The 16,258-nt window shown below is 48.8% G+C and overlaps 1 protein-coding gene across 3 annotated transcripts in view; it reads left to right on the top strand.

The window, feature by feature from the left end:
* The window catches only part of RBFOX3 (RNA binding fox-1 homolog 3), a 350,747-nt gene that overhangs the window by 322,285 nt on the left and 12,204 nt on the right, over positions 1-16,258 (top strand). For 2 of the 3 annotated variants that reach the window (XM_084832352.1, XM_084832353.1), the window contains 3 exons: positions 10,719-10,979; positions 12,550-12,690; positions 13,651-13,704. In XM_084832352.1, the coding sequence (XP_084688478.1) occupies positions 10,752-10,979; positions 12,550-12,690; positions 13,651-13,704 (423 nt within the window). In that variant the 5' untranslated portion in view covers positions 10,719-10,751. Of the gene's footprint in view, positions 1-10,718; positions 10,980-12,549; positions 12,691-13,650; positions 13,705-15,816; positions 15,910-16,258 lie in introns of those variants that run through there. The other variant, XM_084832351.1, reaches the window with a different exon arrangement.

Genomic DNA, 16,258 nt, shown 5'->3' on the forward strand with positions numbered 1-16,258 from the left:
TGATTGAGAGGGTGTACTTGTTAGTAAGGGAAAGTATAAACAAAGTAATAATGTAACCCAGTGACTCCTGTCATATACTCTGGCAAGTGAGAATATGAACTAAAAGCGGCAGCAACTCTAGGGCCTAAATGGCGGGCTCAGTGGCCCCTGCAGTGTGATTAGGCCCAGGGCAGCTCCCCCTTATTCCCTGCGTTACAGACAGCCCTGCAGCCAGTCACAAACACACAAACCCACACACAATTTTTGACTTTTATATATATAGAAGATTAGGTTCATTTGCCCCTAGTAACATTGTCATGTAGCCAAATTTGATTCGCCAAGTGATGATTCAGTTGTTCATATGTAAAGAAAGACCTTTTTAAAAAAGCCACCATAGCAGCACCCTATCAGGGCTCTGGACAGTCTGTGGAGTGCCATGTTATGCCAGTGCCAGTTACTATGGAGAGGAGCTTGAATATCTAAGTGGGGAGAATGGCTATGCAAAGATGTTGTGAACACCTTTAGCTCCCTGCCCCCCTCCAGCCAAACAACTGATAGTGGAGGTGGGACTTTCTGCAGTCCGTGAACTTGGCTGCAAAGTAGAACGTGGCCATTTTGGCTCAACCCTAAATACAATTCTGAGCTTCATCACTAACTGAGAAACACTGGAAGGTCTTTGATGTAAAGCTATCATAGAATCATAGAATAGTAGGGTTGGAAGGGGCCTCCAAGGCCATCAAGTCCAACCCCCTGCTCAGTGCAGGAATCCAAGGTAGAATGGGGGTGGCAAAGGGTGCCTCCCTACTTTGCACATTTCTCTTGTTTGAAATCGCTAGTTTCCAGTTCCAATCCTGCATTTGATGAATAGGTACATAGAATTAATAAAAACATGCATTTTTTCTCAAATTCTGTTTCATAGCAATTTAAGGCTCAACCCTGGGTGCCTGTCACTCATAGTCATTTTTTAAGTCAGTGGAGCAGGCAAATACTTCCTGCTCATTTTGGGTTTTGTGAGTTTAGTGATGAGAGTCTACATTGTAAAGATATGGCCACAAGGAAATCAATTTTGTGTTCATGGCTTGTTTTGTGTTGCCTTAGGTGAGGGGTAGGCAACATAACAACCCGCAGTGCTGTCGTTTGTAGTTCCCTGCATGAACATGAGTTGTGAGCTGTATTGAGTCTCCTCTCTGGCCTGTGTGCTGTGCTCTGCCTAGCTCCCATCAGCACCTTGGAGCTACAGACTCTTCCTGCTTGTAGTCTCACCCATTTCACTGGATGCAATCTCATAAACCAGTATCTCTGCCACACCTTAAGTGGCTGGAGAAAGTCTCCACATGTGGGCAAAGATGTGAAAAACCACAGTGAGCTTGCTTTGGCTCTTTTGGCCCAGCTAAGTGGAAGTTAGTAGGGAAGTGAGTTGATGGGATGAGGAAGCTGCCAACTTTTACATTAGGTATTGCATTATCCTTTTGTTGAGGATGTTGCAGAACAACAGCTTGCTGATATTGCAGCTGTGGAAAATTGCAGAGCATCTACTGTTCCTCACTAGCAACTCGGCATTCAAAAAATCTTGTTTATTACTATCAGTGAGTCAGAACCTACATTCTCTCTCCCAGAACAGGGACTACATCTCTAGTCAGGGACAGTTGTGGGGGCCTGCCTGTAAATGGCAATCCTGTTGAAACATTCGGCTGTGCTTCTGTACCTCCAAAGGCAGGGAAACCCATTATTTGTAGCCTTCATTTCCTGGAGAGGGACAAACACTGTGGGTGGCCAAATCCCTACGTTCCAGTGGATGGCAATCGGTGGTATTCTTTGTCACTACAGCTATTACAGATACATACACACACATTCTCCAAGAAAAATGTTGACTGTTTTCTAATGAGAAAACATACATAGTTTGCTAATTTTTAGCCATATTAAGAGAGCCAGCATAGTGTAGTGGCTAGATTGCTGGACTGGGAGCCGGGAGATCCGGGTTCTAGTACCCACTCAGCCATGGAAGCTCACTGGGTGACTTTGGGCCAGTCATGGACTCTCTGCCCAGCCTACCTCACAGGGTTGTTGTTGTGAGGATAAAGTGGAGAGGAGGAGAATGTAAGCCGCCTTGGGTTCCTTGCAAGAGGAAAAAAGGCAAGATATAAATACTATAAATAAATATAAAAAACAACTTAGATCTCCTTACTTCTCCCTTCCCTCCTCCCCCTCCCAGATGAGTAGTTATAGTAGTCTCCTTCCACCATTAGACAGGGATATACAACCCAACAGGCTTTACAAATGGCTGCCTGGGGTGGCAAAATGGTAAGAGGTCCAAGGTAGTCTGGAGATCCCAAAGGAGAAGACAGTTCACCCATGGAGGGACAGGGGCCAATGGAATGAGGAAGGCCAAGAAGCACAACTCACAGGGTCACTGAATCTGGACCCTGACACCACTGTGCCCGTGTCCGGCAACTAGAGACTTTCTGAAGGCAAGACCTCCAGCGGCCTGCTGCCCCCAAGCCAGACCTCACTGAGGGGCCAGCATTCTCAGCCCAAAGGGCTTCACATGCCACTGAGGTGGTGCACAATCACAGGCAGCATGCCCAGTGAGAGTTACCAGGGGGGGGGGCAAAGGAGTGCCAGTCCTAAGACTGGAAGGCTACCCCTTTTAAGGATCTCCATTCTGTAGTGAGGTAGGCAGAGCCTGGGAGGGATAGTCAAGCTAAGGGATGATAAAAGAGCTCAGTCAGCACTCAACCCTTGTTGGAAGATGTCATCTCTTCCTTGAGACATTGCCTCTGACCAGTCTTGTTCCTTGACTCTGTTTCTTGGCCTGTTACATTGCTACACTATCTCTCGTTGATGGTCCCTTGCTTTGGCTACATGCTCCAGACAACTGCCCAGCCGCCTTCCTCCAGCCTCCACCATGAGCTCATCCTTGCCAGGACAGGACATGGTTCATTTGTGTCCTCCCCCAATTTTCTTCATTACAGCCCCCTCTCCCTGCATCCATTTCTGTGGAGCAGTGTAAAGGGGCTACAATTAAGAAAAACCTTCCACTCACAATTCTCCTGGTTAGCTCTTTCCAGTCTCTGCTTTCAGTGGTGTAGAAACAGGGGGAAGGGTCTGCAATCAAGGCAAACCCTTGAGAAAGAAATACATCCCTCCCTGTACTTACATACCACAAGATGTGAGGGGAGGAAATTAATCTGACGAGAGCAGCCAATGCACCTGAGATGCTGTGCCAACAGGAGAAAGGCCAGGAGCTGGGGAGCCCTGCTAGCTGTGCCCAGTCTCCATATTGAAACCTTGACGTCATATACTTCTGGCTCGCTGCATATAATATTGGCGGCCCAGCTGTGCAGGTTTTTTCCATAAAAATTCTGTGAAGTTTCTTGGGATGTCTTTCAAATAGTGTTGGCTACTCCACATCCTTAGGACAAGGTGAGATAAAAATCTAAATACATACTAGGATTGTGGAAATCTGCATGGCAGAGTCCTGAGTTTTCAGCTTTCCTTATATTTCTTTCTTTGTAAAAAAAAAAAAAATGACTTTCTAATCATATAGTTCCAGAGAAAAGATTTAAAATGACATCAACCCTACTTCCATTGTCATTATTGTGTACTGTTTTGCTGAAGGTGTAGGCTAAGGCCAAGCCTGGATAAGAATTTCAGCAGTGAGGGAGAAAGGCGTTCTTCAAGACAGAGGTTCCCTTTTGGGGCCTGTGGAAAACAAGATGCCCTGTGCATTCACAGGACTCCATCTGCTGCAGTCACAGTGGAACCCTGTTCATGCATCAGGATCTAGTTCATGGCTTACACATCATGATGGCTCCACAGCCATCACCATCCTGTACTGTTTCAGTTGAATATAATGGTGGGTTTTTTTAATCACCCCAAATAGAATTCTGGGTCTGTGCAAAGTAAATGGCATGCTTAAATCAAACTCACTTCGTAAATTAGCACAAGATGCATAATTTCAATTTCCAGATTTTCATGCAAAATTGAGGAGCCTTTGTCTGTAACTTGAGGGTACTGCACCTGGTCATGTATATCTCTGAGCATCAGTTAGTCTTCTCTTCCCAGGTTGGAGCCCATGAAAATATTCTGGTCAGGTGTGGCAAGATGCACATTCAGGCCGCTGAGAGGCAGTACCATGGAGAGCGCCCTCCAGTCCTGGCATGCCTTCAAAGCTGGGCCAGATATCATGCTCACTGAGAAGCTGGGAATGTTGCTTTATATCAAAGGTGCAGAACCTCAGAACTAAGGGTCAAATCCAGCCTCTGGGGGTCTCAGTCCAGCCTTCCAAGATTCCCCAGAAGGCCCCATCCCCTTTCCCCCAACCACCAATCCTTCGGTGGTTTCCTGGCTTTTGTGCCAGGAAACCTGGCTTGTGCCTGGCTTTTGTGCAGTTTTTACCCCATTCTAAAAAGTCAAAGTGCCTCTCCTAAGGCTTCGTTACTGACAGTAGGAGCTTTAAGCTAAAACATGCTGGTATTTTTGGTGGGTTTGGCTTCTCTCCTTTTGCCACACCCATTTTTCCTTCAGCCTCACCCACCACTGGAATGCAGCCCTCGAGAGCTTCTCTGAAATGGAATTCGGCCCTTGGGCACCCCTGGGTTCTGCACCCCTTGTTTATATAGTCTGGCAGGGTGAGGCTTGGGTGATGCCCAGGTGTCTGCTTGGAGCTTAAAGGGACCATGTCCTATTATGCAGGTTTGCATGGCAGTGGGATTGGAATGTCTCCTGCAGGCCCTGGGCTAGGGTGAAGGAGGAGAGAGACATTGTGGACTGCCAGTAGTTTGCAGGAGGAGTCATCTAATTCCAAAGAACAGGACAGAGCTCCCTCCTCTGGACTCAAGGGTAGATGCCTAACGGCTGGAGTCATTGAAGATAAGTTTTCTAGAGGCATCAAAGCCTCCTTTGTCCCAGCAGAGACATCTAACATAGGATGCTGAGATCCCTGGGTCTATTTTTCTGTCACAGCACTGAACCTACCCTCCTACGTCCTCTCCAGTATGGAACGTCCTAAGCTGCTGTAGTGTCACCAACCCTTACCCTGTTGCAGGTCAGAGATAAGCCCTTTTCTCTGCTCAGTGCTGAGAAAAGGGAGCTTCTCTCAGGGAAAATGTCCCCCCAGCTCATCTGCATGGATCAACTGAGGAGGTGGGGCTGGGAAGGGTGCGTGCGTGCGTGTGTGTGAGTGGTTCTCCACCCCTGCCCTAATGTTTGTACGGATGTACCTATCTCCCTTTCTCCCCATTCCCCCTTGAAGATTGGGTGCTGACTTGGAGCAGGAAGAAACCAAGTAATCCTTAAACAATTTGCAGATTCAAACATTGTTTTCCACATGCCTTAGATAATGTGTTTCTGCTCACCTCCCTGTCCCAGGTGAGCAGGCTCTGCTGCATCCTCCAGTCTCCCGTGTGTGACTGGAAATAAGGCAGTCGAGGGATGGGGCCTGGGGTGGAAAGGTTTCTCTCTTCAAGCAAGGAAAGCTTGCCTGCCCAAGCCTGTCCCACTGTGATCTTGCCTTGTCATAAATTAACCACACACACAATTAAAGAGCCTGTCTCAGCTCCAGGAGCTGTGGATGTATTTCATCCCGAGAGAGAGAGAGAGAGAGAGAGAGGAAGAAAGAGAGAGAGAGAGAGAGGCACTGCTGTGTGAGGGCTATAAAGCATCTGAGAGCAGAAGTTGGGCTCCTGGCAGAGGGGCTTGTGGCTGTTTGTCAGCACAAGGCAAGGGATGTGGAGTCAGACGGGAGGTGGAGGAGTAGGGAGCAGTGAGGTGAGAAATGGCAAGTTTATGGACAAGTGAGAGAGCTTGTATGTGAAGAGGGAGTGCGTGCAATTGGGCCTGTGTGTGCACACAGTTGGGCCTGTGCATGCGCAATTGGGGTGTTTGTGTGTAATTGGATGTGTAGGTATCTGTGTGTGTGTGTGCGCGCGCACATTGGGGGGATGCATGTGTGTGTGCAATTGGGCCTGTGTGTGTGTGTCTGTGTAGAACCTCCACATGGCAACTATAGTATGTAGACCAGCCCTCATTACGTGAATAATGTCATCCACCACCACCAGACCTTTCTGGTAGCAGCTAGTGGCTGGGGTGGCATGGAAACCAGCCTTTCACACAATGTGGATGGTGCAGTAGCAAGCTAATTGACCCTCATTATGGCTGCCATGTGGAGCATCTATCAGGCAGAGCATCTATCTATAAGCAGCTTCCACATAATAGGCATCTCCCATAGCCTTGGATTCTGTGAATGGAGCTTATGTGTATGTACCAAACCAAACTTGGTGCGGTTGAAGGGGGCGGGGGGAAGCAAACTTTTTTCTTCCAAATACTGGGCACTCTTGCCTCCCCTTGCTCCTCAGACCTCAAGAGAGGGCAGGTGGGAGTATATAGGAGTCGTCTCTTGAGTCATCTCAAGAGAGCCAGCGTGGTGTAGTGGCGAGAGTGTTGGACTGGGAGCGGGGAGGTCCAGGTTCTAGTCCCCACTCGGCCATGGAAGCTCTCTGGGTAACTTTGGGCCAGCCACAGACCCTCAGCCCAACCCACCTCGCAGGGTTGTTGTAGTGAGGATAAAATGGGGGGGGGGAGGACTGTGTATGCCATCTTGGGTTCCTTAAGGAGGAAAAAAGGCGGGATATAAATGCAATAAAATAAAATAAAATCTCTATAAGTTCAGCAGGTACGTCTCTCAGTACCAGCTACAAGGGGTCCTGTCCCGCTTGTGGGCTTCCCATTGGGGCCAGTGTTACAGCAGAACGCTTAACTAGGTCAGTCTTTCATTTGATCAGCAAGGCTCATCTTATGTTCCTATGCAGTCACTCCTTCCTCCCTGCCAAGTTAGCTCTCCTGTTATGGATCAAAGGGCTTATCCACTTGCATCAACACACTTCACACATTCAGAACCAGCCCTGAGCTGATCTCAAACTTTAAAAACATACTAGGCTAACCTGGCTATATTTCAGTGGTATTGAAAATACAGGGTATGCTGCCACCACTCTTCCTTATATGTGTAGATAGGTAGTTTGAGGTAAACACATACCGGAGTACCTAGGCTAGAACTGACTGTGAATTTTTGATGGTTTTTGACAAGGAGATAGCATATAGGGAAGTTCTTAATTTCTTAATGGTGGCAGACAGACAAGTTATAGCAAAGTTCTGGAAATCAAATACAGCACCTTCAGTGGAACATTGGCATAATAACATATAGACCAGAAAAGCTAACTAATAAATAAAAGCAACAAGTGGCAACAAAGACACTGGCGACTTTATGGAAATATTTGGTTTTATTATATATGGAAATAAAAGAGACAGTGCTTTGAAAGCTCCTGGCACATATGGATCACCATGGAAAGACACCATCAAATAAATCAGGCTTTCTATGTAGTTCTTGTACATTAGAGACATGATGAATTTATATTACCTTCAAATGAGCTAAACTAGGGTCATTCCCCTCATTTTATTTAGGGTTAAAGAAAGTCTATTATAATTGTAACATGTTGGCTCTGACTTCCTCATTCCACCAGTGTAACAAGTACCACTGACAGAATGGGACTTCCCCATTCCCTCCTTCCCCCCTGCATCCCCCAAATCTGTTCCAGAGGTTGGGGGACCCTCTGGAGCAAATTTGGAGGGCGAACACAGGGCTGCAGGGGGGCAGAGCACATGACAAAGTCTTGTTCCATGAGCAGTATCCGTTTTGCTGGTGGAATGATGAAGTTCCACCAGCAAAGTTGTGAACTGCCCAGAGAACTTCAGCTATTGGGCAGTATAGAAATGAAATACAGACATAAAATAAGTTGGATCCAACTGAATGAATTCAATTGTTTGTTGTTGACAATTGTTTGTCAACATAAAATAACAAATTTATGTTGTTGATAAATTTAATACAAATATTGATTAATAAAAAAGGAACTGACCTGAAGTCTACTCACCCCTTCCTTCTCTCATGAAGGGTACTTTTCAATCTTATCAAGTTTTATTTAGGGAAAATATGAACAGAAGAGAAATCAGGCATATTAAAAAATATGGAAGTACAATAAAGATTGTTGCTGCTGCTATAAAATTGTTAAAACAGCATGCAAATATAGTGAAAGTGTTGGCTTGGTCTAATGTGATAAATGCTGTAGGTCAAAGAAAAATTCTTAAGATTGTTAAGAGCTCTTAGATTGTTTTTGCACTGGTCCTTTTCTCTGAAATTGTTGTATTTTGTTCACTCTTTTTTTTTTTACAGAGAACCCAAGCAATGTCACTGTCAAATCACTGCAGTCTAGTGTCTTCTGTGTTGTCCTCCCATGTTGTTGTTTTTTTCAGATCTGATTTGTGATATTTTTTTTCCAATAAAATGTAATTCCAATACCCGTCTGTCCAATGTGGACAGGTAAAGCACTATTGAGACTTTGGGGGACTTCTGTGCCTTTAATTAAGTTTCCTGTTTGCAGGTTTGTTTTATTACTTTCTGTGGATCACAGCTGGCGGAATCTGTGATAAATAGCCTGTTAACTGTCCTTTAAATAGTCTCTTTTCATTGTCCCAGTGTCAATTTCTCTTCCTGTGGGGTAGGGGGGAGGCTTCAATTACTTATTTACTTGCATAGCAACAAGTAATTAAAGCCTTCCTCCATTCCCCCAAAATAGGACCAGACCCTGGAGCAATTAAGAAAGGCTATTCAAGGGGCAATTAACTGGCTACTGATAATTAATCCCTCTGCCATGATTAGGAAACAATAAAATGGGTAGGACCTGCCAACAGGAAAGTTTTAAGTCACTTTGGAAAGGACCTTTCATGAACAATACTTGTTCTGAATAAACATAGAAAGACGTCAGCCTTGGGGAAAGGCATTGTTGGATAATATAGCACTATATTCAGTGCAGTGTGGAGCATCTCTGCTTCTAGCAAATTACAAAACACAAACACCTCAGCAACACTAAAGGGCTCTAGTATGGAAACACCCTTGGATGGTTGCCTTTCTGTTTGGAGGTTGTTCTGTTTCCACCACAACCACCACCACCACCCAGTAAAATGAGCCCCCTCTACATGTTGTTCTCCCTCCCTCCCTCCCTCCCTCCTTCCCTCCATGTGTCTGTGTGTGTGTGTGTTGGAAAACCATCTCCTTTTTTTACAGGAGGAAAGGTCCATTTCAGTGGTGGTTTTGAATAAATCATTTTACTTTTCATTTCAGGATAACATGGCTTTTAGATTTGATCCCTGCTGGAAGCCAGGAGAGGGGAAGTAGCTAGAATGTACAATTTTCTCTGCACTGGCCTGTCTGCGAGGACACATTGAATTAAATAGCATGATGATGTAGTGGTTAGGTGTGTGGATAGCTCCCATACACATTTCAGAGTAAAGATGGCATTAATTTGGAAGCACAACCTTTGAACCTAGCAGGTCTGACCTTTCAAAACATGGCTGCACTTTGGTCAAGAGAGTTGTTACCATTAATACAGAGAAGCAACTATTGTTTCTCACCACTGCCCTGTTGCCTTCTCATACCCAGTCCAGTTGATCCCTCTGTATGTCCCCTTCAACTGGAATAAGCAAGACCTGGAACTGTCCTGCTGCCATAAGAAAAGTCCTGCTGGATCTGACCAAAGACCTATCTAGTCCAGCATTCTGTTCCCACAGTGGCCAACCAGCTACCTGTGGGATGCACCCTGCCACAAGAGCCAGGAGTAATGCCACCATTCTTCTTAACTCCACCATTTATTGTTTCTTCCCTCCCTGACGGCAGGAGATTGAAATACCACAAGGAAGCATGTGGGCAAATTGACACCCCACTTACCTCACCATGGCCAGGGCTGCATATATGCCTGGTATTTGAAGCATAATGCACAAACATAGAAGCTGGTATCTGGTACGGAATTTGACATCCTGAGAATATCAGCTTGTGTTTTGAATAGAACAGGGGCTGGACCCAAAGGATTCCATTAATGAATGGTCCTTCTGCCTAGTGTTTGGAGATCGCACGCACACACCTCACAGCTCACCCCATTTGGGGTGACTCCCTATGAAGTATTTCCAGGGGGCTGGAGGAGCTGCTGTGGGAAGGAAGAGATGGGGAAGCCCACTAGCATCAGAGCATTTGATCCAGCTTAAATCTGAATTCAAGCCCTGGTTTATAGCCTGAACATGAGAAAAGGTTTTCAAGAAAGAAACCTCCTCGCTGCGGCTGGGGAGGCCTTCCAAAGGTTGGGGAGTCAAATTTGATTGTCTTGGAAAACATCATGGGTTGGGTTCAAGATCATTGTTTCACCAGTGGAATGTATACTTCTGGAAGAACAGGACTTCCCTGTCCTCTCCTCCCGCCTGTGCACTCTCCAAATCTGCTCCGGAGGGTTGGGGCCGGCCTTCAGCTGCCACCATGCCCTTTTCTCCTTTAATTCTCCCAGTGGTTTCTAAAAGATGTTAATCAAATCCCTGAAAACCAGGATAAATATCTGCATGCCTGTAAACGTCGTCCATTTGCATCACTTTCTCCCCACCCACGCCACTCCCTTGGTCTTCATAATGCAGAATTTGGGTTTATTCATGTATTTATTTATCGGCCCAACACATCCCTGACCACAGCATGTGGGGTGCACCTTCGATTACGGCCTCGCACCAAGAGAAGATGCCCGCCACTCAGAGGAGCTGCTGCGCAGGCTTGTCTCAGCCCTTCTGCGGGGGAAGGAGGGGTGGGCAGCTCACCGCAGCTCATGGCGTTCTAGGCTCCGAGTCAGCCTTTCTCTCTCATTCTGTCTCTGCAGGGCAACCAGGACGCCACGGCTCCGCCTGACGCAATGGCCCAGCCCTACCCCCCGGCCACGTACCCCCCGCCCCCACAGAATGGCATCCCCGCAGAGTATGCCCCTCCTCCACCGCCACACCCACACCCAGCACAGGACTACTCGGGGCAGAGCACAGTCCCTGAGCACGCCTTGACTCTCTACACGCCAGCACAGAGCCACCCTGAGCAGCCAGGCACCGACGCCAGCACGCAGTCTATAGCAGGCACACAAACAGTACCGGTAAGAGGCTCGGCTCAAAGGCCCCCTGTGAAGGGGAACCAGCCCTGGGAGGTCGAAGGCCGGTTGAAGAAACCAGCCAGTCAGGAGGGGAAGGAGGAGGGTGGGTCTCTCTGCAAGGATGCCAGACAGAAGCAGGTGACTCTGAAGGATCCACGCGCAAAACTGGATGAGCCCCAGGAGAAATCTCAGTTAAGGAAAGGGGGGGCAAGGGGGAAGGGGGAAGCAGTGCATCAAATCCCCTCACCCCCTCCCAGCTAGTCTGCCTAGCCAAGTCCCACATTAGAGCTGATTCCCAGAGACCACAAGGGATGGTGGGTCAGGACCAAAATGGGGCCAGGCTGAACTAGCAGAGGGCTTGTGCAGCAGGAGGCAGTTGCAGCGCCCTGCTGCCCCCCAGGCCTTTGTGGCTCAGTGCTTAAGTTTCCTGGCTCCCCGCATGTCCCTAATCACTTGTAATCTACCTGCTTGGCCGCTTGCCAATCCCATCGTGCCAATGATGTGGTTGTAATGCAGCTCCATGAGGAAGCGCTGAGTGAGCGTTTTCCAGCTGCTCCCCAGTCCCCAAGTGCCAGGCTGGCTTCTGGCCACCACGCGGCTAGGAAAGCAAGCTCTTCTGCCTCCCCACATGGCCGTGCACATGCAGGCCCACATGCCAAGCCAGGGTCAAACCAGCACATTTCGGCACTTGTTTCCCTCTTCCCCGGGCAGGCGTCTGCAGCAGTTCTTACCCTGGTCTCTCACACACCCAAAGTCCATCGTGCTTACAGCCACCCTGTGAGGGATGCCAGTATTACCCTCCCCACTTTGCAGTTGGGGAGGTTGAGGCTAAAAGAGTCGTGGCTTGCCCACAGCCAGAGAGTAAATGAATGGAAGACGTGGAACTTGAATGGGGGACTTCCTGGTTCACAGCTCACGCTCTTAGCCGCTCTACTGTCTCCATGTGCCACCCCTCTCGGTGTGCCATTAAAATGTTTGCAACCGCATCATGTCACTTTCAGGTATGTGCACGGATCCCAGTCAGTCACCCAGAGCAAGGACAGGCACCCTGCGGCGTGGGGGCCAAAGGCAGGCCTTAGCCGATTACATGCAGGGGAGGGAAGCCCAACAGGAGTGAAGGGCGGCAGAGAGGGTGAGAAATGCAGTGGGGGAAGCTGAAATGGTTGGAACGATGGAGGAGGGAAAGGCCCTCTGCAAGCTATCCATTCACACCCCTGGCTAGGGGGAGAAAATAACAGGAGGGGGAGCCAAAATGAACAGAGCCCTGGAAAGAGCAGAGGGGAACCGTCTGCAAGTCATCTGCTCAGATTTCTGGCAAGAGCAGTCACATGGCCCGGGACAGGTTTCCCCTGGGGAATGTGGCCCTCAGCAGAAAAGCAGTCACCCACCACTGATCTACAGGTTTTACTTTCCCAAGTGCTCGAACCCCATTTGCCACAAGCAAAATCCAGCTCCCAGTATCCAAGTCCCATAACTCTGTAATTTGCCTTTTGCAAGGGGAGGTGAGTATTGTGTACACACACACCCTGCTTGAAACAGTGGTGGAGTCACCGTTTTTATTTCTTTCCCCCAGCAGACAGATGAAGCGGCACAGACAGACAGCCAGACGCTACACCCGCCGGAGAGTGGTTCCGACAAACAGCAGCCCAAACGGTTACATGTTTCCAACATCCCTTTCCGCTTCCGGGACCCTGACCTGCGGCAAATGTTTGGGGTGGGTCCATCCCCTCCCCAAACACACACACGGTGTCCCTGGCAGTGATACGGGCAGAGTGAATTGGGGTCCCTGTTGCGACCACATGTTGTTGCCAAAGTTGCCCCCCCACACCATGCACTTCCAGCAAACTCTGCACAGTTTCTTTGCAAACTGCTGCTGTTGTGCCTCAGAATAGTCTATATGGGTAATGTGTAGGCCAGCCTCTTGCTTTTGTTGTTTCCCCTTGGCTCTGGGCCAAGTCACACCTTGGCAAGGGCTCCCTTATTCTCTCTCCGATGCCTAGAGCCCTACAAATCTTGTGACCCCAGTGGGCCCCAGCAGGATTGACCTGACTTCTCAGCCACAACACAGGTGAAACGGAGCATTCCTCAGCTGCAACACATGAGGGGATGGATCCAAGATCGTTGTCCTGCCAGTGGATCAGATACCACTGGCAGAATGGGATTTCCCTGCCCGCTCCCCCATCCTGCAGCCTTTGTGCATCCTCCAAATCTGCTCCCGATGGCTGGGGGACCTTCTGAAGCAGATCTGGAGGGTATGCATGGGGGGGTGGAGCGCACGGGGAGGAGAAGATGGGGAAGTCCCGCTCCGCCAGTGGTATCCCTTGGCAGAACGACGATCTTGATCCAACCCAAGATAGGTGGCTGCTGGGTCAGTACTGAAGTTTCTCTCATATTGCTGCTGTGCTCCCAGGGATGGAGATGGCTCCCAGTGGCCTATGGAGACCCGAGTGGTCTCTCTCTGGATAGCATGGCAGGCCCCTACATTTTGTTTGTGTGTGGGTGTTCTATCCTCTGAGAATGTCCCCAGATTCCAGAAGTTGCTGGCACACAGCGTCCCTTGGGAGTAAATTGAAGCAAAAGGGGTTAGTAATATTTCTAAGTTGGGGTGGAAAGGGAACGATGACTCCACTCCCATTTTCACCTTCCATTCTCCCTCCTCTTTTCCCCCCCCCAGCAATTCGGAAAGATCCTGGATGTTGAGATCATTTTCAATGAGCGCGGTTCCAAGGTGGGTTCAACATGTTGATGTCTGGTACAACCCAAACTTCAGAGTAGGTGCGTCTTCCCAAGGGCCAGCCACCCTCTCAGTTCTTCACTTCTGCCCCTCCCAGGACTCTTTGACGTTTCCTTTCTGTGCCTCAAGTTGCCTCCTGGTTTCTAAGCACCCCGACCCTCCCACCCCCTAAACCCTACAACCATGGACTTAGAATTTAACGTTGGCATTTTAACTTCCCACCCAGAAAGAGAATGTGCTGAATGAAGCTACTTAACTATACAGCAGTAATCCCCCAACCTGGTGCCCTCCAGATATTTTGGATTACAACTCCCATCAGCCCCTGTTAGCATGGCCAGTGGTCAGGAAAGATGGGAGCTGTAGTTCATTACATCAGAAGGGCAACAGGTTGGGGAAAGCTGCCACACAGGTTCTACATTTGCAATGAACTATACACAAGTAACATTTAAGATGATAAAACTAGGAGCCACAAATCTAAAGCAACTTAATGCAGGGAAAGAACACCCTCTCATGGTGAAACCAGAAATCACTCTAACAAAAGAAAGAGAGAACATTTTATATTTAAGGCGACTTGGTACAAAAGTTTGGAGGAGACAGAGTGGAACATGTTTAAATTGTTTTATTTTCAGAAATAGACACCCAAAGACTGGATCAACATAACTGGAGTTTTGCTTCCAGGAGGATATGTGGATGTTTAGAGTTTGACAGGATTTGAAATTCCTTTGAGCTCCCGAAGAAGAACACCTTTGCTGAGTTTCTCCAGGCCCCTGCTGTCTGTTTCAGTATTGGCTCTTGGGGCCAAACTGGACTGTGACATGGGAGATCCAGGATCAAATCTCCCAGGATCTTTTTCAAAGCTTCCATGCAACTGTGGAGGGGGGGGAGGGTTGGATCAGGAGCATGGCACTTGGGGGAGGGGTGTGTTTAACCCTTTCCCCCACTACATTGTTTTCTGATTCAAATTGCTCCCACCATACACATACCCCCAGAAGGTGGTGTTAGCCTCACTGGGGGATGAGAAGACAAGTGCAATATAGACATGTGTCTATTTTCTCCCTGATGGGACTCACAGCAGCTTGGGGGAGGTTCGGTTTTTGAAATGGCATGTGGAGGAAAGAGTTAACCAGTGATACATCCTGATCCCTCCCCTGCCCAGCTGCATTTAAGCTTTGACAAAGATTAGGAACATAGGAAGCTGCCCAGTATTGTCAACACTGCCTGGCAGCAGCTCTCCAGGCTTTCAGGCAGGAGCTTTCCAGCTCTACCAGGAGATGCTGGGGACTGAACCAGGGACCTCCTGCATGCCAAGCAGGTACGCTGTCACATGGCTACAGCGCCTTTGCAAGATCCAGTCATGGATCTCCCACATCATAGTCTGATTTGGCCCTTAGTCCTGTTAAAAGAACAGGGCTTCCCACACCCTCCCTTAGTCCACCAGAAGAGAATGAATATAAGCCTCTTCAGGCATTTGCTCTGATGGGCCCGTGTCCCTGTGCTTGAACTCCTATGCGTGGTGGAGGTGTGCCCCTCCAAACTCCGCCAAATGCATGCTAGCTTGGGAAAGTTGCAGGCAGACTGGGCATCATCAGGGGGGCGGGCTAGCCCCGTGCATTCCAGCAGCCCCTTCATGCCTTCAGAACATCTCTCCAGGGGCTGGGGGAATCCACTGCAAGCACCAGTAACTCAGCCCAGGACATCTCACTTATACCCACTGGGGGCCCATACCCATATGGGAGTGGTAATGCACTCTGCCGTGTCTCCTCCTAAAACATTTGACTCTTGGGAAGCCAGTGTCTGTCCTGTTCCTATGAAGCCTAACCCTCCCCTTCTCCTTGCTTTGCCCTCCCCTGCCCCAGTCCTTGGGGTGGCATGGGAAGTTCATGTCCTGCCTCTTCTCCCAGACCCTGGGGGGGGTTCTGTCTCTGCTGCTCCTTACTCACCCCTTCTCTCTGTCCTGTCTCTCTCCCCACTATTTCTGTCTTTGTCCTTTTCTCCTCCTCCTACCTCTCTCCCTTCCCAATCTCTCTCTCTCTCTGTGTGTGTCTTTCTCTCTCTCTCTCTCTCTCCCCCTCTCCCCCCTTTTCCCTTTCTCTCCCCCACTCACAGGGTTTTGGGTTTGTAACTTTTGAAACTAGTGCAGATGCCGATCGGGCACGGGAGAAGCTGAACGGCACCATCGTAGAGGGACGCAAGATCGAGGTGCGGACGATTGCACTGCCTGCTCTGCGTCGGGCATTAGGAGTCACACTTGCTACCCCATCACCCTCTCTCCCCCGCCCCTTAACATTTCTGCCTCTGGGGCCTCACAGGACAAGCAGGCGGGCGAGTGGATGTTGCATGCCCTGTGCTGTTGATTCCCATAGGGTGGGGCTGGGGGTGAAGAGTAGAAGGGGAGGAAGGGAGAACTTCTCCAGCAAGAGCCTACTGGGAGCAGCCAGGAGCTGGGGCAAAGCTAAAGGAAGGAAGAATAAGTATGATATCGCTAAGCCCCCAAACCTTTCAGGCTTCCGGATTAGGAAACCAGGCTGAACTGCCACATGCTTGCAAA

This window comes from Heloderma suspectum, chromosome 2 (assembly GCF_057233095.1).
Source record: "Heloderma suspectum isolate Gila_16-S chromosome 2, 16-S_ref, whole genome shotgun sequence".
Classification (NCBI taxonomy): Eukaryota; Metazoa; Chordata; class Lepidosauria; order Squamata; family Helodermatidae; genus Heloderma; species Heloderma suspectum.